This window comes from Cololabis saira, chromosome 21 (genome assembly GCF_033807715.1).
Source record: "Cololabis saira isolate AMF1-May2022 chromosome 21, fColSai1.1, whole genome shotgun sequence".
Taxonomy (NCBI): domain Eukaryota; kingdom Metazoa; phylum Chordata; class Actinopteri; order Beloniformes; family Belonidae; genus Cololabis; species Cololabis saira.
Genome location: NC_084607.1, coordinates 24,254,976 through 24,277,931, shown reverse-complemented (window position 1 = coordinate 24,277,931; position 22,956 = coordinate 24,254,976). Strand labels below are relative to the sequence as shown.

Genomic DNA, 22,956 nt, shown 5'->3' with positions numbered 1-22,956 from the left:
TGTCTGCACCTGTGTCTCGTCATGTCTCGTTATCCCCTCAGTATATCTGGTGTTGTCATTCCCTTGTTCCCTATCGGACCGTACTGTTTGTTCCCCATGTTTCCTGCTATGTTTTGCTCCTCAAGTTTTTTTATCCCTTTTTTGTTTGTTTTGATCCTGCTTTGCAGTGCTTTAGTTTGTTTTTTTTGTGGAATAAATCCTTTTGTTTTTTTGAGAACTCCTGCCTCCAGCCTCCCTCTCTCTCCTGCGTTTGGGTCCACACCTTACCCCCAGACGTGACATCCCTGTTTAAGCTGCCCTTGCGACCTGACCCCCTGAGAAGCGGCCGAAGATTAGTGGATGGAAATGTTATATTTTTTTATGCAATGAGTTGCAGTGACTTCTTTGAATATCCCTTTTTCAGACTGTTTAAGTTAATTTAGACTATCAGTTCAGCTTGCAACCATGCTACAACCAAGCTAGTGAAGAATGACTTGCACTTCACTGGCTTTGGTGCTAACCTCCAACTAGCAACCATGTTGTCAGGCTTAATGATGGCCACCAGGAGACTGAAACCCTGTTCACAGAGCCAGTGGCTCATTGTGGGGTTATGTCTTTGATATCTCTCAGAGCTGTCATGGATATTAAATCAAATGACGGACCAAAACGATTTTTGAACCAGGCTGTAAATATGTTTATTTTTGCTCTAAAATTGGACATTTTAACATGGGAATTAATGAAGATTGGCTGCAAAAGCGAGCCAGGCCCCAATGGTTCTGCAACAAAACTTTGTTCTGCATGGGCCTCAATTACTCCTTTTCCACCAAACCCGGTTCCAGAGCTGGTTCGGAGCCAGTGCTGGTCCTGGTTCACAACTCGTGAAACTAGCGAACCAGCTGATAACCAGTTTGCGTTTCCATAGCTCGGGGTGCTAAGGGGGAGCCACGTCAATGTCACCGTGTTTGCATTGGGGCGAAGATTGAAGAAACACTAACGTATTTGCGGCATCCATATTAATTTGGCACTTATTTGAAAATGTCGCCGTCCTGCTATTGCCGTTGGTCTTAACAGCTCTGCATACGTAAGCATCTTTCCTCTAGCCTAGCAAAGAGTTGGTGCTACCTTGGAACCATTTTTTCTGACCCGGAGCCAGTTTTATCAGTGGAAACAGAAAGCCCGGCTCCAAACTCAGCACTGGCCCAGTACCGCTTTGGTGGAAAAGGGGTAAATAAGTAAGTCAGATAGTTGGTGTTTGGTCAATCTGTCATGGTACGGTTTTTCTAGGACCCAAGTGCAGGAGACAGAGGGAGGCTGGAGGCAGGAGTTCTCAAAACAAAAGGATTTATTCCACAAAAAGGGGAAAACAAGGCGCTGCAGAGCAGGATGAAAAAACACAAAACTAACAGGGATAAAAAAACTACGAGGAGACATGGAGGTGGAAACAGTACGGACCGACAGGGAACCAAGGAATGACAAGACAAGATATACTGAAGGGATAACGAGACACAGGTGCAGACACAATCAGGGCAGATGGGACACAGGCGGGGAAAGACAGAACTGAAAGTTACAAACACTGGGGGGAAGTGTCAAACCCTGACAGTACCCCCCCCTCAAGGGACAGATCCCAGATGTCCCCAGAGTCCTAACCCAGGGTGGGCAGAGGGGGCCTGGAGGAGGGCCCAGGCCACACACGGCCAAAGCTCCGGGGGCCGCCCTCGGGACCGAGCAGACCAGCGAGAGAGCTCGGGGGGGCGTCCCCGAGGCCTAGGCCTGGGTCTTGGCGGGGGGCGTGACGGGGATTCCTGGCGGGGCTCTGAGACAGGACGGGACTCGGGAACCTGACGGGCCTCGGGAACCTGACGGGCCTCGGGAACCTGACGGGCCTCGGGAACCTGACGGGCCTCGGGAACCTGACGGGCCTCGGGAACCTGACGGGGCTGCGGGACCGCCTCAGGAACAGAGGGCTGCGGGACCGCCTCAGGAACAGAGGGCTGCGGGACCGCCTCAGGAACAGAGGGCTGCGGGACCGCCTCAGGAACAGAGGGCTGCGGGACCGCCTCAGGAACAGAGGGCTGCGGGACCGCCTCAGGAACAGAGGGCTGCGGGACCGCCTCAGGAACAGAGGACTGCGGGACCGCCTCAGGAACAGAGGACTGCGGGACCGCCTCAGGAACAGAGGACTGCGGGACCGCCTCAGGATCCGGAGTCGGGGCTGACAGGAGGCGGGGAGCCGGAACAGGAGCAGACAGGATGCGGGGAGCCGGCGTCGGGGGGCAGAGGATCCCCGGAGCTGCCCAAGTGGGGACCCGGGTCCGTGGCGCTGGCTGCGGGGGTACCCGGGTCCGAGGTGCAGGCTGCGGGGGTACCCGGGTCCGAGGTGCCGGCTGCGGGGGTACCCGGGTCCGGGGCGCTGGCCCCCCCTCAAGGGACAGATCCCAGATGTCCCCACAGTCCACATCCAGGGCGGGCTGGGGGGGAACACGGGTCCTCGGAGCTGGCTGAGGGGGGGCACGGGTCCTCGGAGCTGGCTGAGGGGGGGCACGGGTCCTCGGAGCTGGCTGAGGGGGGGCACGGGTCCTCGGAGCTGGCTGAGGGGGGGCCGGAACCATCACCGGAGAAGGAACTCCAGCAGGAGCTGAGGCGTCCAGGACCACCGCTGGAGCCAGAACAGGGGGCGATGCGTCGAGGACCACCGCTGGAGCAGGAACAGGCTGGGGCTGGCGCTGGCGCCGTCGCTTCCCCTGGGGCTGAGAACCCCCGGGCCCGCCTCGAGCCAGGCGTGTTCCCCAGAAGGGGGAAACAGGCTGGGATGCGTCCAGGACCACCTCGGGAACAGGAATAGGTGCGTCCAGGGCCCCCACCGGAACAGGCTGGGGCTGGGGCTGACGCCGTCGCTTCCCCTGGGCCTGCAGGCTCCTGGGCCCACCCAGAGCCAGGCGTGTTCCCCAAAAGGGGTCCCAATACTCCTCCTGGCGCAGAAACTCCATAAGGGAGAGGTAGTCTCCCGCTGGGTCCACCTGGTCGGTCCGTTCTGTCATGGTACGGTTTTTCTAGGACCCAAGTGCAGGAGACAGAGGGAGGCTGGAGGCAGGAGTTCTCAAAACAAAAGGATTTATTCCACAAAAAGGGGAAAACAAGGCACTGCAGAGCAGGATGAAAAAACACAAAACTAACAGGGATAAAAGAACTACGAGGAGACATGGAGGTGGAAACAGTACGGACCGACAGGGAACCAAGGAATGACAAGACAAGATATACTGAAGGGATAACGAGACATGACGAGACACAGGTGCAGACACAATCAGGGCAGATGGGACACAGGCGGGGCAAGACAGAACTGAAAGTTACAAACACTGGGGGGAAGTGTCAAACCCTGACACAATCTCCATTTTCATGTTAGAATGTCCAACCTTTGAAGCAATCAACTGCAACATGTTGGTGTTGATAGTGCCTCTTTGGCCAAATGAGCCTTTAACCATAAAGTACTATGTTGTGATACAACACGTACAGTTATTCATCTTGGGCCACCCCTGGAATGGGACAAGGAGGGGCTTGTCGCCGCCATCTCCATTTCTGCCTAGACCAGGCTTTAACGCTCCTGGGCCTGCCGAAACCCAGGCACGTTGCCCAGAACGGGGACTCCTCTTCCTTTTCTCTTCCCCCTCCCAACCAGCAAAACACAAGAGCTTAAACACTACCAAAAAAATCCAAAAGCCTGACAGGACACGCGGAGGGGTGGAAACAGGACAGACCAGCCAGGAGCAAGGGAAAGACAAGACAAGATATACAGTACAGTACACAGAAGGCTTGACGAGACACAGGTGCACACGATCAGGGCCGACGGGAGCAAGGGAAGTCAAGACATAAATTAAACACAAGGACATGAGGTTTAAAAATAAAACAGGAACTTAAATACCAAAACCAAAACCATATCGTATAAGTTAAAATTTCCACGTGTTAAGTATTTCATGAAGGTTTTTATTGGGAAATTTACACCGTAAAACATGGGCTGTATTGTCTATTGTTACCTTATTGTTATCTCCCTCACAAACATGCCAGTTTTCAAACAGTATTTTCTTCCCTCAGTCCAACATTTAAAAAGTCCCCTAACATGACAGTCAAATTATAACTCTTTAAAAGCATAGTTACAGGCCATTATTCATTTGATGAGTCATGCACAGCAAGGTTTTTGACAAAGGGAAATTATCAAAATACCACACTTAAAGAAATATTGCATTTGTGACATTTAAGCGTAACGCTGAAATACTCATGGAAATCCCCTTCAACAACTCCCAACTGATATCCACCTGTGGATTCTGCAAAGAGGAAACAACATACCTGCAAGTGCAGGCCTGAGGTTTAAAACAGATTGTTTCACAGTTGAACAAATCATTATTTTGACACTAAGATGTATAAGTGGAAATGTAGTGAAATCATAGTATGCTGGCATGTATTGCACTGGATCCCAATACCCAAAATGCATATTTTTTTTTTTCAAAAATGTTGGATGACATACATAGTTGAGGAACACATAAAAGATCTCTTTCAAGAACAAGCTTGTGGGGGGATGATTTTTTTAGTGATCATTAACTTGATAGTGCAAAATATTACCTTGACTATACTCCCTAAATATAGTCTACAGAGAAAAGGTAATTTATTGTTCAAATTAATTGTACCTGGCTTTGTAAGATTATTTTTCTAAACTCTGATGCCACCTGGTGGTTAAACAGTCGGTTCCTGGTTAACAAAGGAGCTCTCAGCAGGATTCCCAGCAAGAAGCCACCTGCCATCTCTGAGTTAGCTCAGGGTTGTTATAGGTAAAAACAAAATCCTACACAATTGATTTTTTTTTAATTCCCTTTATTTAAAGGATTTATCATTTTTTTGTCCATTTCTTATCATGTGTTGTGGAATGGTGCCATTCAAGTGGCAGTCTGTCACAGTTGCTCTGTCAAATTGTGTTCTTTTCCTGTTTAATCTATACTCTTGGATACATTGTTCCATGTTGTTCTTCCTGAGAGTTTCTACTAGTGATTGTGGCACTTTTTTTAACATTTGTCATGATGAGTATGTCTGTTGGTTACAAGTGTAACCAACTTTCCCCTAGATCATCACGTGGAGTGTGAGATCCCCTGAGAGGTGGGGTGAATGAGCCTGTTGCACTGATAGGAGAAGAGTAAGACTATAGGATCACAGTCTGATTTCCAGCATCTCGTAATATGGGCTTCGGACACATGGGCAAAAGACTTCAGACAGACCAACAGAAGTGGGCAACAAGAGGTTGCGGTGCATGTGAACTACAGATGGTATAATCCTGGACATGTGACTGTGAAGGAGCACGTCTACATGCCAACAATGGAACAGTTGGATGTAAGTTTCCATCCACGTCGTCGACTGATAGAGTACACCTGTGTTACCTGCTATTGCTGCATGCAATCTCATCACTACAGTTGTTATCATGCACAAAGCAATATCCATTCATGATGATCTCTGGGGATTACAACCATGCATATCTAACCATCATTTTTAACCTCATGTTTATTTCATTTTACCATCCCACTTCCAATAACATCGGGAGCCTCTGTAAAATGTAAATGAAAACAGAATGCAATGTTTTGCAAATATCATAAAGCCATATTTTATTCTTTATGGATTATAAACTACATAGATGTTCAAACTGATAAATTATGCCATCCTCACATGGAAAATTTTAGCTCAATTTATTTTGATGGCAGCAAAACATCTAAAAAAAAAAAAGATGGACCAGGGCAAACAACAAGGCTAGAAAAGTAATTTGCACAAATCAAAAACTACTGGAAGACCATTTGATATTTAAATGGGACAACTGGCAACTGGTCAGTAACATGATGCGTAGTAGAGGAACATTTCAGAGAGGTAAAGTCCCACGCAGTCTCAATCTAACGGCTCTGAAAGACGTTTATCCATTAAAGTTCACTAAAACTACATTACCCAGAATCCAGCGCGAGCAGAAAACAGGAAGTCTGTTGTGCCGGCTGATTCGTTCTACTGTGTGGTTACTCGATGTTAATTTAACTATTTAGAATGCTAGTTTGCTAGTTATACAGCTCATAGGAGTTTCTGTGGTTACGTTTGGACAGATTTATCAATGTTACCAAATTAGTTATTCATTTGTCCAGCACATATTCACCATGGTGAGTACTACTGTACTGTGTATCTTATCAAGGAGAGTTCATTCATAAAATATGTTTATGAGGGTTTCAGTTCCGTATTATAACTGTAAACGGAGTCAGGAGTTACATGGATGATTATATAAGAGTATAATGTTGTAAAATAACTCCCTATTTTCACTGCCATTTGCAGGCTTCAAAGACTAAGGCTAAAGCCTCTGAAAGTAAGTCCCAGCCATCTATTTTAAACGTTTCTTAAGTATTGCACATAAGTCAGTAATAAGTATCAATTGAAATTAAATAAAAGGTATTGTTGTTACAAATATTGCACATAATTGTACAAAAATGCATGCACTCACAGAAACAAATCTATGCTGAAACGCACTGGTCAAAATAAACGTGTTTTTCAAACAAAAGTGTATCGTAAAAAGGGTAAATCTACCATTTTTCAAGGAAAAAAGAAATGAAACTTCCAGGATCCACATTTTACCATTTAACAATGGCAAAACTGTCAACCTCAGAAGAGAAGCCTGATTGGAGTACACAGATTTTGAATACATAAAATAACCTACATCTAACTCCACAGCAGTGCTGTATCATCCTTTGGTTAAGATTTTGATCCCATGTATGAAAGATGTAATCAAGTAATGACAGTATATACACATTCAGACAATGAAACATGTAATGAGGCTTTTTTAGCTCTTTGCTAGATGTTTCTTCTTGTGCTTTATTCTGTAAGGCTTATTTGGAGATGATGATGATCTGCTTGACAGCCTATTTGATAATAGAAGTAAGTGCAGTTTTATTTGTAGTCTAATTTTTGTGATACTGTCTAATCACTCTCATTATGCTTATAACCTTGTTATTTTGTTTTAATATTATCTGTTCTTGTCAGAACAACCAGTTCGCTCAAAAGGAATACGTGCTGGACCGCAAAATCAGTGAGTTGGATTACCTCATACTACATCTTATAAATGATCACCCCAACTGCTTTTAGGTGACATTTTGTGGCTTTTCCAGCTCATTTGCCAGTGATAACTTGTTCAGCAGGATGGCAGAGGAGGTAAAGCAAGATGGTTTGGACTTTGAGGTATGAAGGGGACCAACACTCATTTACTCCGTTTTTCTTTTACCACTATTTTATTGCCTCATTGTTGTCATTATAATTTCTATGTAAGGACTCAGATGTCTCAGGAGCTGATCCCAGTGACATCCTGAAGGACATGAAGGTACATCATTTTCAGATGTGCAGTAACTGAGACAAAATTCACTGTCGTTGTGTCTGCACGTTACTTCAAGTTCACTGATTGTGCCACTTTCCCTCAGAACATGGACGACATGGAGGCAGACCTTTTTACATCAGAGAAAAAGCCCAGCTCAGCTCCTGCACAAACAAAGCCACTTGGTAATCAAGGTCCAAAGAAGGATCCCACTGTGTTTGAAAAGAATGCAAATCCTGAAGGAGCAGGTAATTTGGTGCACAGCGTTCTTGCATAAATAATTCTCTCATTATTAGCTTCACATTACTACCAGCTTTGAAGTTCACACTAATTACTATAGTCAAAGAAAGCTTTGTCTGCCTCTTTTTCTCTCAGATAAACCCTCAGAAGGAGGGAAGAAGCCAAACTCGCCACCTCCATCCACAACTCGTAGCTACAAGAAGTTTACATTTTCCGGTGAGAGAGCCACGAGGTCGCGCACACACTAAGACCCAGCTGTATTTAACCTAAAAGAAAAGAAAATTTGTTGTTGATAGTTACTTTTATTAGTCTTAAACCACTGCAAAAATGTGTGGCTGTGATGAAGGCCTCGTCAGACATTAAAGATAGTAGTTTGAGCCAAAGATACGTATGCTGTCGTTGGAAGTTGGATCCTCCATACATTTACTTTACTTTCCATAATTAATGGATTACTACCTAATGCAACATATAGTTATGTGGAAAAAAGTACATCTTCCTTCAGTTTTATGATTTTATCTATTGGGATGTAATAGTTCAAAAAAGGTGTCCTACAATCTCAACTGAACAACAACACATTACATGTTAGGCTGTCATCATTTAACAAAAACTATACCAAATTCAAGAAACAGTATGTAAATGATGATAATAATGACATTGATCATGCTAATGAGATTAGGTAGCTTCAATAATGACCTTTAAGTAGCAGTTACATGATAAAATGGTTTTTCTGTGTGACATCATCAGTCTTGTTCTGGAGGAATTTTAGCACCAAGTCAAACCCCAACACAGCCACAGTTTTAAACATACAGAGATGACTTTTTAAGACCGAAAGAGCTCATTTGAAACTTAACCAGAGTTCAACTCAAATGTGGTTATTTCCTCTTCTTCATTGTTAAAAGTTTATTTTTATATAATCATCTTCCTTGATATTTCATCTTAAACTTTCATCCTTCATTGGTTCAACTTCTGCTTGTTGAAGTATCAACAGCATCAAACCTTTGTCTCCGCTGTGTATCGTGCTTCTCTCTGCCTACGTAGACGATCCTCTGGATGATCTGCTTCCTGATGAAACCAAACCTCAACCAAAATCGAGGCAGACCACACACGAAAAACCTGTGTCATCTGCTTCAGCATCTCCAATCCTGAAGCAGGAATCAAGTAAGCAGCGTCCTTTCCAATTCTTCCAATTTTTATTTTTTTTTTAATCAATATTTTACTAGTAATCTCAAAACACTGAATTAGCTTTTTTGTTCCCCTGTGTTCAATAGAAAAGGCAACAAAAAAAGGCGTGCTCAGTTTTAATGAAGATCCGGATGACCTGATGGATGCGCTCGGATTTGACAGTGATAACAACAATCCAAAGAAAAAAGAAAGTCCACTTTGGTCTAACAAGGAGAGGTAATTACTCAGCTTTCACTTTGTTCTCCTCGCTCTCAATGGTGTCCCTATTTATACTACCGTAATAATAAATGATTACTACGCGCCCTTGGGCTTTGGGCTTTTTACTTTATCTGCATTATTTTTTCATTAAGTTATTTTACCATCTCGTTTTTGTGCAGAAGGCGAACTTCCTCCTATTACTGCTTCTCATTTCTGTGTTACTTCCAGGAGCGACGTCCCTCAGAGACCACGTACTAAAATCAACGATATCCTCGAGAGTTTCACTTCACCGCGACTCCTGGAGCGACCGCCCACAGGCGAGATGAAGGAGCAGCTTCAGTCTCAAGAGAAGCAGCAGGAGAGGATTTCCACAGCTAAAGGTTGGAGAATATCCTGGGTTTTGTCCTCATTGGGGTTCTGACTAACAGTAATTTTCATATATTAAAATGATTTAATTATGTTACTGTTAATTATTTCCTCTTTTAGAAGATGAGCTCACGTTTGGGTCTTATCAGCCCACTCTGGGGTCCACTCCGGAGGGACGCCAGTCCCGCAGACAGTCCGTAAGGTACGCCTTCCCCCCGCAGTATTCCCAAGTTCACAATAAATATGTTATTTTTTTCTGTTTTTTTTTCCTAACATGTCTTCTGTTGCTCAGGTTTTCTACGGACGATGTCAGCGCTTCTACCTCAGACACAAAACCAAAACCCTCCGTCTCCCTTCGACATCGCAACTCGGCCGACTGGCTTGGCCTCAAGGTGAATGACGAGCCCAGCTATATAGAAGATGGTCCCAAAAAGATGAGAAGTGCAGAAGATTCCCCGAAGATCCCCTCCTCTCCCCTGTTAGAGAAAAAATCCTCTTTCAATGGAAGTCAGTCCACGTCCGTTGCAAAAATGCCAGCAGACGACCAGGCTGACACCAAACCAACCCAGTCTGAGGGTCAGAGAGTCCAGCCGGAGGAGGAAGAGGATGACTGGTTAGCTGGAGCACTGAGCAGGAAGAAAGCTCTGGCCCTGTCAAACACGGAGGCAAGAACTTCCAAGCAGGACAAACCATCAGTTGTAAGGTATCGTGTAATACGCATAAAAAACAGCAGAAAATGTATGATGATAGTAAAACAAGCAGCAAATAACTACATAACCGTTTTATTTTTAGTATTCAAGACATTTCACAAACTCCTAGTGGCAAAGAAGAAACTTTCCCATCAATCAAGGAGCTACGGTAAGATTTCTTGTTTTAGTAAATGTATTAAATCCCTGTAAGTGACAACGTTTTGTGGACTAACTCTTTTCTTGGACAACCCAGCCCTGCAGCTCACTCCACCCCTGTCAGAGAGGAGCAGCCAAACAAAGGTAATTAACTCAGCTACTCCTCCATCATCTGAATGAAACAATGAAATTATACTGCACTACATCCCAGTTTTTTAAAGCCATAATACTCCTTTACAAACATTTTAAAAAAAAATGTTACCACTTCATATGATCATCTGATGTCTTGTCGTGCTCAAAGTCTCTCATCCTGGTGGTTCCTCTCGTATAGATCCCATTCCTTCTTTAACCTCAGCTCCACCTCAGTCTCTTTATACTGCTATCGAATCCACTCCCACGGTTCAGCATGACCTTCTTCCTTCTTTAACATCATCCCGACCAAACCCTCCCCGTCCCCAAGTAGACTCTGAACAAACTCTTAGTTTGTTTCATCCCTCAGATTCCCCCGGTCAGGTCACTCGTCCCCCACCAGCCTCTGTTTCTGCCATTAGTCCGTCCCAACCCCACCCTTTTCCATCCAGTAACGGATCCGTGGGGCTAAAGGAGGCCAGTCAAGCTGCAAATGAAACCCTGCAACAACCGTCGTTTCCGGGCGCTTGGCCTCCTATGCCGCCTGGCACATTCTGGCGTAGGTAACTGTAGGCGTAGTTCAGCAGTTTTCCACTCCCTGGCATCTCTCGCTGCTTTAAAATCCACTTTTGGCAGCTTCTCGTGATTGTTATCCAGATTTTTCTTTTTCTTTGTAGTTCCGCAACAAAGCCTGATGCAGAACACATCAGTTCCTCTTCAACAACAGGTACTGTTTTCATTTCAAGTTGAAGATCTGATAATCCCAAAATGTAATAAGTGGTTTAAAACTGACTCCTTCTTCTGAACAGGTGGCTTTTACAACAGACAATCTGCAGCAGCTGTTACAACAACAGCAGGTTCTAACCTTCTTACCATGATTAACTTTCAAGATTTTTCTTTTCATTATGAGATTGAACACATGATTTGACGTTGATTGCAGACTCTGTTGCCGGGTCCCCGAGGTGTTTGTGACGCAGCGACCCTGCAGAAACTTAAAGAACAATCTGAGGATTATCAAAGTTTGCAGGCTCGCATCATGGAGTTGGAAGGACAAGTACGTGCTGATGGTGGCCTTGCATGTTACTAACACGGGAGGAAAAAAGCCTCCAAACCTTCTCACTTTCACTTACCTCACCTAAAGTATACTTGTATTCACATCCAGGTGAAGACACTGAAGCTGGAGCGAGACCAAAGCCAAATGATGCTGGAGAACATCCAGCACAGGCATAAACAGGACATGGAGTTCATGGAGAGCACGCACAAGTGAGACCAATGTGCAGCGTTTACGTTCATATGCTCGCACGTTTTCCTGCTCAATACGTAAGTATATTTTTTTGCTTTTTTCCAGGGCTCGAGTGAAGCTGTTGGAAGAGGCAGCAGCCCAGAGGGAGAACCGATTGCGCCTCGAGTGTGAAGACCTAATGGAACGGCTGGCCACATTAACACGATCAGCTGAGGAGGAGCGCTCGGCGCTGCAGGCTCAGTACCATCGGAAAGTGGCACAAGCCCAGCAGGACAGAGACCAGGAGGTGGAGAGACTTCGAGATCTCCAGAGGTAAACTTGGGAAAGCTTCATCTGAGCCATGGATTGGGTTGATAACAGTAGTAATATAATTTCTGTAAAAGGTAACATATGCCTACTTTGTTCAGACTGCAAAAACAACATTGTTAATCTAATTTATTAACTCATCTTCATTCTATGAAACCTTTTTCAGAACATTAATGGTACGATTCATGTATGTATTTTTCACATTCATCCACCTTTACCTTCCAGAAAATCCATCCTGGAGATGAAGAAAGACCATGAAGATCAGATCCAGAGGCTGAAGAGACTAAAGGAAGAGGAGATCGATGCCGTCACGAGTGCAACAACTCAGACAAGGTGAGAAATCGAAGGTTAAAAGGAAAAACATGTACAGCTGATAAGTGACATTTTCCTTTTTGACAGCTGTCTGTATGTGATTTGTAAATGTTTGGTGTTGGTGCTCAGTGTGCAGGTATCCTGTTATAATGTAATGTTAAGTCCAGATAGCGCTCTGTTTTATGTTTGTGAGTGTTGAGCTTGTTTTTGTACAGCATATGCTGTTATAGGCTGTTTCTGCTCTGCCATATGATCTGTATTTGAAGAGCATTTAGCCATCCATTTAACTCCTGTGCTGCATGATGTCATAGTGAGCCTCTGCCCATGCAGCCTAAGTACATTTAAAACAGCTGAACTGGTATGAAAATTATGAGGTTGTTATTATTTTAGATGAAAAATAACTCATCTGTGGCTTTCTTTTGCCTTGTTTGTGGGTGTTTGCCTCCGTCAGAATTCCTCCCAGATTGTTGAAACTGAAGTTCTCATAACCTTGTTTAAAAAACTAAAAAAACATCTTTTATATAGACTTTTGCCTCAAACGAGGCTCATTTTAGGAATTCTTGTCAAGAACATTTTTCTGTTCCCATGGACTACAATATTTTTGCTTGGGACAATTTTGATTAGATTTGCAGAATATTATGCATATTTCTAAACAGGCTGTTTTTGGAAAGTATTGCTGCTTTTCTATGTGCATATTTTAAAAACTGGCCAGTTCATCCTGGCAGAGATTTTCACACAGTTTTCGAGTATATGCTTGTGATTCCACTGCTTTCTTTGTTTGTTTTTTTTGTCCAGGTCTCTCGCAGGAGTGATTGAGCAGATGGAGCACTTCTCCTCTCGGCTCGGAGAGCTCTCTTCTCGGGTGGAGAGCACACACCAGCACACCACTCACGGCCTGGAGCAAGGAGCACGGCACAGAGATGAGCAGCTTCAAAGTACCTCACACGCACACACTCGCTTTGCACAAATAGGTCAAGTCATAAACTGGGCACATGGTGGACTCAGAGTGCAGCTGGGTTTAAGGTCACTCTCCGAATGCCTGTCTCAGCAATGCAGGACCGTCTGGCCCGACAACAGAAGGCCATGGACGAGGAGAAAGCATACCTCAAGGAAATTATTTCCAGGATGGACAGTCAGCTCAATGAACAACAGAGGCAGCTGGAGAAGGTGGGAGTGTACAAACACAACACCAAGGGCAAATCCTGTTTTAGGACATTGCTTTGAAATGACAGCATTTCAGAGGTGCCAAGAGTGCTGTCCCTGGAGTTTTAGGTGTTTAAAATGCTCCGGAGAAGCACGCCTCACACAGCTGTGTTGGTATATTCAGCTGAAGCATTTCACATTGTGATTTAGATGCTATTCTGCTAATGTGATGTAATACAGCAATGTTAAAAAACTAATGTAATGGGAAATGTTGATTTCATGTGGGAGAAGCTGTTTAACCTTTCCAAAGCCCAAGAAATAAGATCCCACACAAAGTTCAAAAGGAGATGTTGCTGCAATAGGATAAAAAATGCATTTTAACCATTTCTTGTCAGATCACTGAGTAATTAGATAAACAAGTACGGAATAGGATCTGCTATTTTGTCCTTACGGAACTGAGGGACTGCAGACAGAGCGACAAGAGTAATGCAGGAGGGATTTTACTCCATTTTTACAACCAATAATGTAATCTCAGAGATGTTAGTGTGAAGGAGCATCTACAGGACTGTCTCAGAAAATTATAATATTGTGATAAAGTTCTTTATTTTCTGTAATGCAATTTAAAAAAACAAAAATGTCATACATTCTGGATTCATTACAAATCAGCTGAAATATTGCAAGCCTTTTATTATTTTAATATTGCTGATTATGGCTTACAGTTTAAGATTAAGATTCCCAGAATATTCTAATTTTTTGAGATAGGATATTTGAGTTTTCTTAAACTGTAAGCCATGATCAGCAATATTAAAATAATAAAAGGCTTGCAATATTTCAGTTGATTTGTAATGAATCCAGAATGTATGACATTTCTGTTTTTGTAATTGCATTACAGAAAACTACAATATTCTAATTTTCTGAGACAGTCCTGTATGCAGCCAGCAGATTGAACCAGTGGCTGAATTATGGCTCTTCCCAGGTTGCGTCTGCAGCATGAGAATAACCCCAAATCATACAACTAGAGTCCACGTTCTTCTTTATTCTGCACTTATCCTCTCAAACAGTAAAAAATTAAGCAAAACAAAATGATTTTAAAACGTTCCAGGAACGCTGGAAGGTGACAGCGGAGACGGCCAAAGCAGAGTCGCTTCAGCGAGGCCTGGAGGAGGAGCGGCGGGTCCTCAACATGCAGAGCAGCATGGAGAGAGAGGAGCTGGAGCGGGCCAAGGTGAGGCTGCCAAACATCCACATCAGGTCAGGTTAACGTCCATGCCATGCACTCACCCTCTCCTCCACGTCCTTCTCTCCATCAGAGCACGTTGCTGGACGAGCAGAAGTTAGTGATGCAGCATTGTGCCGAGGAGAGGAGGAAGCTGGCAGCCGAGTGGAACCACTTCCACGCCCAGGAGAAGCACCGGCACGAGAGGGCCGAGCGAGAGGTTAACAGTCTCTTGGAGAGGAGAGAAGGCTCCATCATCTCTCTGGCACAGGTGAGCCTCACCATTTATAAATTGTTAAAAATACATAAAGATTTGCCTCATTCTATTTTCATAGTTCTGAGACTAAATCATTTCACTGTATTTCAGTCTTTCTGCACACATTGGACCCACAAGTACACATAAATGTCATATATATTTGCAGTGGTGTAAAGTAACGAAGTACAAGTACTTAGTTACTGTACTTAAGTAAGATTTTTGAGAATTTGTATTTTTATTGATACTTTTATTTTTCTGTACTTTTACTTTTACTTCATTACATTTTCAAGGAAAAAATCGTACTTTTAATCCGCTATATTTAAAATTGGACACGTCGTTACTCGCTACAAATTAAAGTCTTACATTAAATGAAAATGGGGTAATGGAGACAAACGCTAAAGGGGTCAGAATAATATCACCATTATTTAGAGTTGTAAGCAAATTCTTGGAATAAAGCCACTTTCGACAGCATGACAATGTTGGGACTTCATTTCTTTGCAATAGTTTTGAAAATAATTTTGTACTTTGAATTTTGTACTTTTTACTTTTTTTACTTAAGTACATTTTACACCATGTACTTTTGGTACTTTATTATATTTAATTTGAGGTACTTTTATACTTTTACCTAAGCAATGTTCTTAATGGGTACTTTTTACTTTTACTTAAGTAATTTTCAAGCAGAAAATCTGTACTTTTACTTAAGTACAATATTTTTGTACTTTTTCCACCTCTGTATATTTGCTGTTCCTTTCATAGGAACAGGCTGACCTGAAGCTTCACACGGCAGAGCTGAAACAGAAGGAGATGGCGGTGGCACAGGAGCGAGAGACTCTGGACAGACGAAAAGAGGAGCTGGAGAGAGAGAAGGAGAAAATAAGCAGCACAGCTCTGAGACTCAAGACCCGGGCCCAGGAGGTGGAGGCCTTCAGCAAGGTGACTTCACACAACACTGAACCCCTGCATGTTCTCAAGCGTACAAGGAGTAACATTTCACTTTCACAGCTCGCTGCAGAGAAGTATGAGGAAGGAGAACAGGCGCTGCAGGAGTCAAAAGGTGTGGAAGCCACGCATGAGGCACGGCTGAGAAATATTCAGTCTCAAACGGAGCACCTGAGACAGCAGGAGCAACGTATCCTGAAGGTGTGTACGTGTTATAACCCTCAGACTGCACAACACACTGATGACTGCTGAGCGTGTTTCAAACATCTGCTATTCTTAGGAGCGAATGCAGTTGAGTCATCACCAGCAGGACACAGAAATGCTGAGACAAAACTCTTCCAGCTCACCTTTACCTGTTTTCCCCAGTGAGTTTGAACACCTAACATTTCTAATGGGTTCAGAAACCTAACTTCATGTGACTTTTTAGTTAGCTTCATTACTTTTTGAAATATTGTTTTGATTTTTCTTGAAGCAGCTCCAGTGTTACCTGACCCAGAGCTGACATCAACCCCAAATATCCTCCCTAATTATTTGGGCAACTCCCAGTCCATGGCGCTTGAGGCCAGTCTGGCTCTGTGGAGGTACACGGCCCAAAAGGTAACCAGTTAAAGAAATTATTTACCAGTTGGTCTTGCTGTATTTCATTGATATTTATGTTTCTAAACATCTTTAGTGTATTTCTACACAGTCTGAATCTCAATTTTAAGTGCTTAAGCTGTGTCTTAAGCTGAGTTGTTTCTTCTCTTAGGACCATGAATTTCTTGAAGAAGAGAAAATCTTTCTCGAAAATCTGAAGAAGAAATCTTACCGATTGACCAAAGACTGACCACCAGCTGCTGCACTCTGGATTTATATTACTTCTCACACGCTGTACACTTTAAAGTTGAACTTTATTCATTGTATTAAAGAGGTTCAGTTCTAATGTGGCTTCGGTATTACATATGGGCTGTTCTCATTTCTCTTGAAATCAGGGACTGAAAGGTACCCAACAGGAAAAATATAATTTATTGCTGCCATTAAAGTATCCACTTTTGAATACGTATAACATTCAATCTTCTGAGACGTTCCCTGATTGTTGCAGCCTTCTTAAACGTTAGTACCATTAACAGCCATTGAAACAAATGGATCAATATACCAGTGCAGAACTTGGGGACAAGCTGATGATCGATTCATTGAAGTCAGATGTCACTGGGACGAATGTTAAACAAGCAGAACCAGACCTGAAGACCCGCTTCATTAGAATATAGTCCACACTTTTAACACCTGCTGATTTGAAAGCTTTTACTGCTTGATTAAATAGTGAGTGCATCAGATTCTTTTTTGGAGAGCACAAGCTAACCAAGCAACTCCAGCTGCCAGATTGCAAGGGCACATTGACACACCAATGTGATCCACTTTCATGTTCTCGGGATCTTCATCTCCAACTTCTTTGCTCAGACATTTTATTGAAAAAAAAAATAATTCACAAAGCTCTTAATTTTGTACTGCTGGTCTTTTTTCTGACAGATGAGAAGACCATACCATTTTTTGAGATACCGCAATGTAGAACAAAGTAGTCCCTTAAACTGCCAGACATTACACTTTGTAGAGTATGCCCAGTCTGTTTTTCTGACACCTGGTAAACCTTCACTGATAAAGTAGCATTTTGCAAGAAGTCCAACTGTATAAGTTGTAACAGAATGAAAAAAATTAATGTAATTCAAAACATCTTGCAATTTGTTTAAGACAATTGCCAATAGGCATTAGCTACATTTTGGGTACTCCCAATTTCCACTCAAAAATCATACATTTATTTTCAAAACTAGGGCTGGGAATCAATTCAAATTAAGATTCACAATCATTATCATGACTATTCAATTCAGATAGATTTGGGTAAGTGTTATTAAAACTGTTTGAGCTGTTGAATGCAACATGAGCATGAATTATGACTAGTTATGCAACATAATACTAGTATTATATTGAGATTCAATGGCAAGTATTGGCAGCTAATGCTGTAGTCCAATCACCTCCCAGAATGCTGATATAACTGCTTTCAGAAACATTGTGTTGCAGAATTATAAAACAGGTCCAGGGCAGCAAACGGAGGCTGTATGAAATCGGTTTTATTTTTTCCACACATTCTGTTTAAACAGTATATAAAGTAATGAAATGAAATATTTATGCAATTATAACTGAAAACATTTAATGTTTTTATACTTGTAAACTTATTTAAAGGAAAAAACATGGCACTAGTTATGCTCGTGTCCAACAAAACATTCCTTTTTTGGACATAAACAAAAATGTAATGATGGGGAGAAAAGAAAAATTCTTCTAATTCTTCAGATCTGACTTCTGGATCAATCCAGACTGGTACCATGTCCTCTTCTCCACCAAGTCCGTCTGCAAAGACAGAAAATCACGTTACTGAACGACATCAGGAAACCAAAGCCATTGTTGTAACATCATCCGGTCAAGCCTCAGGTTACCATAAGTCCACATTTGTGTTCAGACAGGGATAACTTGTATCATCACCGGCTTGACTTATTAAATACAAAACTTGCAGGATTTACCCATTAAAGCCATCTTCAGGACTGATCCACCACCTTCTAGTCTTGGTCTGCGACTGCTACATCTGTAGCACATTAAAAAGAAAATGTAAACATTAAGCATGAAGACAATTTAGACCAAAGTCTAGACATTTTACACATTTCTCAGAACAGCTTAAAAGCGTCAGTTATCGCATCAGACGGATCTTCCTATGCAGCAGTTTTCATCACAGAAAAGTGACAAAATGAATAAGAAACTGAACTGGTACACACCTTTTCAGTGCACTGGACCGGTGGGGTCATGTCCATGTCCATCATGTCCACGAACCTGAAACAACACACTCCATTAGGGGCGTCTAATCTTGACTTTGTAAATCAACACATCGATCTGCAGTCAGATACCATTGATTTCCACAGTTTATTTCAGACAGGGATAACAAACTCATCACGTGCACAGCAGACTGGAATAGTGGGTAATAACTGCAGGCTTACCTTTAGAGTCATGTTCTCTCGGCTCAGGATAGTCAACACCATTTCACCCAATCCGATTAAACTACCTGGAAATCAAAAACAAGGAACTGGTTATCAAAACCATCAGAACAGTAAAAGAACTGTTGTAAAGACCACGTGTCTCATCCCTGCCCTTCACACCGCTCAACAAAACTCATTAAAACTTGTGATTATGCGGGAAGATATACCAGATAACTATAAACACGTTGTTTTACTTTATTAAACACCCAAACCCAAAGGTTTTAAGTATCAGCTCCTCGTGGTGTTAACCACGTGGGTTGCTGCTAAAGGAGAGCTAGGAGCTAACACGCGAGTATAGCTAATCTACAAATGTAACTTTAAATGTAAATACGTATTAAAATACATTGATTATTTAGAAAAAGTACCTGTTCGAAGCAGAAGTCATACTAACACATAAGTGCAGTTCGATGGCCAAAATCTTCCTCCTTAAGCTGGCCATGTCCTCCTCTCTCAGCGGCTGCTGCAGGGCGAAGGACCGCAAGTCTCGCGTGACCACAGCTTTATATGCTCAAAACGTCACCAGTCACGTGATCCGGGTCTAGGCGTGCTCCTTGAACATCTATCCATCCATCCATCCATCCATACATACATACATACATACATATTTTTTTATTGGGTTCTTTTATTTTGCTCAGTGGCGCTGTTTTTACCAGGTTAAATTCCTGTGTACATTGTACATTTGGCAAAATAAAGCAATTTCTGATTCTGATCTTCATTCATACATACATATGTGTGTATATATATATATATATATATATATATATATATATATATATATATATATATATATATATATATATATATATATATATATATATATATATATATATATATATATATAGAGAGAGAGAGAGAGAGAGAAAGAGAGAGAGAGAGAGCGCGAGAGAGACCCCTACATATAGATATATATGTAAATATTTATATAATGATAATATATAACTTTTAAGGAGGGCAATTTCATGATTTGCTAAAATGGTAAATAACCACAATCAGTATTTTGTTGAATTATTATATTGAATTATTATATTATTAATTATTATAGTTAAATTAGTATACCAATATATATATATATATAATATAATATATACCAATATGAATTCAAGTTTAAACTTCTGATATGGGTGTAAAGCTGACACCCTGGACAGAAGCGTGACAATGATCAAGTCTAATGTTCTGTAGAAGTCAGACGGCTCCACGACCAAGCAGAAAGTGTTCCCTGACGTCTCCAGGAGAAGTGGCTGGAGGAGTACAAGGAAGCTTTTCCTGAGTTGCATAAATTGTATGTAACAGCCCTGGTGCGTCTTCAGCATCGTGTGAGCGTTCCTTCTCCACATTGTCACAGGTCCTAACCCCTTATCGTCGCACCATGTTACACAAGCGAAAGATAAATGTGGTCATCTTAGCCCATGAGAAGTCCATAACGAGTAACTTGGATATGTATGAATTTGTAAGAGTTTTTGCACAAGGAAACAGGAGACTGGTGTTGTAGAGTGGAGCGGGGAGAAAAAATGTTGGGAAAGGAGGAGATTTAGCTATTAAGTTGCTAATAAAAAAAAAGTTATGTTTTATGTTCTGCTCTGTAACTGTTGTGTTGTACAAATTAGTTCTCTAACTATTTTGAGTTATTAGCTAATAAAGAAAAAAAAGTACATTTTTCTGTTTTTATAAATTAGTTTGAGAACTTGATGTTTGGTGATTTTTTTTCACAAGACTTCCTTTCAGTTTTGGAAATATTGATGATAGCTTATATATCTTTCCTTTAGCTTGAAAAGTATTTGAGAATGAGGCCATCCAGTTAAGATTAATGTTATGTTGTTGAAATTGGTTGTTGCTTGGTTGTTAAAAACTGGATGAAGGATATTTTATTTTACTTTTCATTTATTTATTTCATTTATTTTTCAGTTCCCCCCTTGAGGGATTGCCACCTTATTGTGGTCAGGGGGTTTGCGTGCCTCAGTGACCCTAAGAGCTGTACCAGCAGAAGCTTTAGGCCCAATCCCAATTCTCCTTCACTCGCCCTTCTTTTCTCCACTCGCACTTCTTTTCTTCCCTAAGCCCTAAAAAAGAAGGGGGAGATTTTAGGGCACTTGAGATCTAGGGCACTTGGCCCAGGTGCCTGTCCCAATTCTCCCCCTACCCCTCGTTTTCATCCCTTCCCTGATCAGGAAGCTGAGAGCCAAAAGCTGTTTTAATTTCAGCTGTAGCGCTGTTAATATGGCACTTTATTAAGTTTTAATATTTTTTCAGGTATAATGGTAACCTTAAGATCCCCAACCGGGGCTCAGTTTATCCAAATAACGCCTGTTAAGAAATTTGACCCGATGTTTTCGGAGATGAGAAGAGCCGCCGGCCCCGGGGAGCAGCCTCAGCTCACAGCCCGAGAAGAGACGTCTCCGCCGGGTCAGGCTGCTCCGTCAGCCCCGGGAGAGACACTCTCTCCCGGGACGCAGCTCTGTTGAGAATCACGCCGGCTGAAATAAATCATTTAGGAATATGTTGGTTTAATAGATGAAATCTAACAGTTGTAGCTACGCCTTTTAAGAAATTTGCTCCGAAATTTAGAGATTTCTGTCTGCCGGGTCCGGAGCTTGGGTCCGCGTTAAATCGACGCAGAGCCTACGGCGTAGGTTGCGTAACCTCCGCCGTAGGATCTGCGTTGGTGTAACGCGGAACCATAAATCCCTTTATTCTGGCGTGATCTTCCGCAACTTTATCTGAAAGTGTGTAAATTACCCAGATAACAGCTGGATTACTTTGTGGTTTCTGAAGACTATTATATCAGAAACATCCAAAACAAATCTGACGAGTCACAGGATTATTTCTCTCTATTTCTCTGAGACCAGTCTGCCTGTTTGCCTTTGGTCGGCGAGTCAAATCGACGCAGAGCCTCTTTTTTTCATACCCCCTCGCTCGCCAAGTCAGCATCTGAAATCCCTCGATTTGAAGGGGCTATTCTCAGCCCCTAGCCCTCGTTATGCCCCCTCCCCCTAGGTGAAAAGAGGAATTGGGACACCACTACCTTCACGGGAACGCGCAAAAGTTAGGGTTAGGGAAGAAAAGGAGGGCGAGGGGGAGTATTGGGACGCACCCTTAGTCTTCAGGGAAACCCAAGCTGGACAGGTCTTATTAGGGTAGAGGCAGTACTCAAGTTGAGGGGGGAAGAGGGGGGATGAGGGGGGATGAGGGGGGATGGCATCCCCCCCTGAAATAAAAACGGTCAAAATCATCCCCCCTGTAAAACTGCCATCCCCCCTTTCCATCCCTTATGTCATTTCATCAATGAATGTGGTTTTACTGCTATATCAATATTTAGAGTCATCACCAGAAAAACAACACCAGAAAAATAACTTATTTGACAATTTCCACCTGTTTCAGGTAAATTTTCATTTGAAATAAGTAGGAAAATTTGCCAGTGGGACAAGATTTATCTTCTTATTACAAGCAAAAAAATCTTGTTCCACTGGCAGATTTTTCTACTTATTTCAAGTGAAAATCTACTTGAAACAGGTGAAAATTGTTGTTTTTTCCAGTGATGAGTCTTGTTTTAAGTGTAATGAGATTTCTTTTACTAAAATGAAACATTTTAACTAGAAATAAGACAAATATTCTTGTTAAGATTTTGAGTTTTTGCAGTGATCCATTTTACTTATCCTGTGAAGGACAGAGTCATATTGATAAGTTCAGAAAACTGTTTTTTATTTGTGTGTTTTGATGTATTTGATGTAAGCCCAGTGGATATTTAAAGCTTACAGAAGGCTGCATTTACTGCTATGTCATTCCTGCAGTATTTCTGCAGGTGTTTTGGTCAGTGCTATTATTTGTAATATATTATATTATTTGTAATCAGCACAAATTATCTGTCCCCATATGATAAAAATCCACCATCCCCCTGATTTTCTTTTACAACTCGAGTATGGGCAGAGGCCTGACAGAGTGCAATCCACTTCTCCAGGTTGAGATCTGGACACACAGCTAACAACTGGTTTAAGAAAACACTAATAGTGTTAAAAATGTGTATAAAAAAAAAAAAAAAAAGAAAATCCTAGAACCGGCCCTGGGCTGGACTCGGGACGGCCCGCTCCTCCATCTCCATCTCCATCACTGCCGTTCCTCTTCCAGTCACTAGGGAGAGACTCCGGACCAGACACGCCGCTGCTGGAGCGCTCAGTGTAAAGGC

At 42.4% G+C, this 22,956-nt stretch overlaps 1 protein-coding gene, 1 long non-coding RNA gene and 2 other non-coding genes across 9 annotated transcripts; 1 reads left to right on the top strand and 3 right to left on the bottom strand.

Annotated features, from left to right (window-relative positions):
• The first annotated feature begins 6,002 nt into the window (after window positions 1–6,002).
• LOC133421514 (fas-binding factor 1 homolog) lies at window positions 6,003–16,606 on the top strand. Of its 6 annotated transcripts, none has more exons than XM_061711160.1 (31): window positions 6,003–6,152; window positions 6,322–6,352; window positions 6,868–6,918; window positions 7,024–7,069; window positions 7,149–7,218; window positions 7,307–7,357; window positions 7,455–7,596; window positions 7,724–7,804; window positions 8,627–8,746; window positions 8,857–8,986; window positions 9,197–9,348; window positions 9,455–9,536; window positions 9,627–10,037; window positions 10,127–10,192; window positions 10,277–10,323; window positions 10,679–10,867; window positions 10,986–11,035; window positions 11,118–11,165; window positions 11,249–11,362; window positions 11,471–11,571; window positions 11,657–11,863; window positions 12,083–12,190; window positions 12,965–13,104; window positions 13,218–13,336; window positions 14,415–14,537; window positions 14,623–14,799; window positions 15,541–15,717; window positions 15,787–15,924; window positions 16,004–16,088; window positions 16,196–16,320; window positions 16,472–16,606. In XM_061711160.1, the coding sequence occupies exons 1-31, from the start codon at window positions 6,150–6,152 to the stop codon at window positions 16,547–16,549; spliced, it is 3,462 nt and encodes a 1,153-aa protein (XP_061567144.1). In that variant the 5' UTR covers window positions 6,003–6,149; the 3' UTR covers window positions 16,550–16,606. The 6 variants fall into 6 exon arrangements, with proteins under 6 accessions (XP_061567144.1, XP_061567141.1, XP_061567140.1 ...); XM_061711157.1 differs by having other exon boundaries at window positions 10,511–10,867; window positions 16,199–16,320; XM_061711156.1 differs by having other exon boundaries at window positions 10,511–10,867.
• Window positions 16,607–17,805: 1,199 nt separating this feature from the next.
• Window positions 17,806–19,246, bottom strand: LOC133422054 (uncharacterized). The gene is made up of 5 exons (XR_009770718.1): window positions 19,145–19,246; window positions 18,741–18,805; window positions 18,522–18,576; window positions 18,273–18,334; window positions 17,806–18,102 (listed from the first exon to the last, which is right to left on the bottom strand). It is a non-coding gene; the product is annotated as an uncharacterized LOC133422054 (long non-coding RNA).
• Window positions 18,173–18,242, bottom strand: LOC133422836 (small nucleolar RNA R38). Its single transcript, XR_009770773.1, has one exon. It is a non-coding gene; the product is annotated as a small nucleolar RNA R38 (small nucleolar RNA).
• LOC133422838 (small nucleolar RNA SNORD49) lies at window positions 18,412–18,483 on the bottom strand. Its single transcript, XR_009770774.1, has one exon. It is a non-coding gene; the product is annotated as a small nucleolar RNA SNORD49 (small nucleolar RNA).
• Window positions 19,247–22,956: the final 3,710 nt, after the last annotated feature.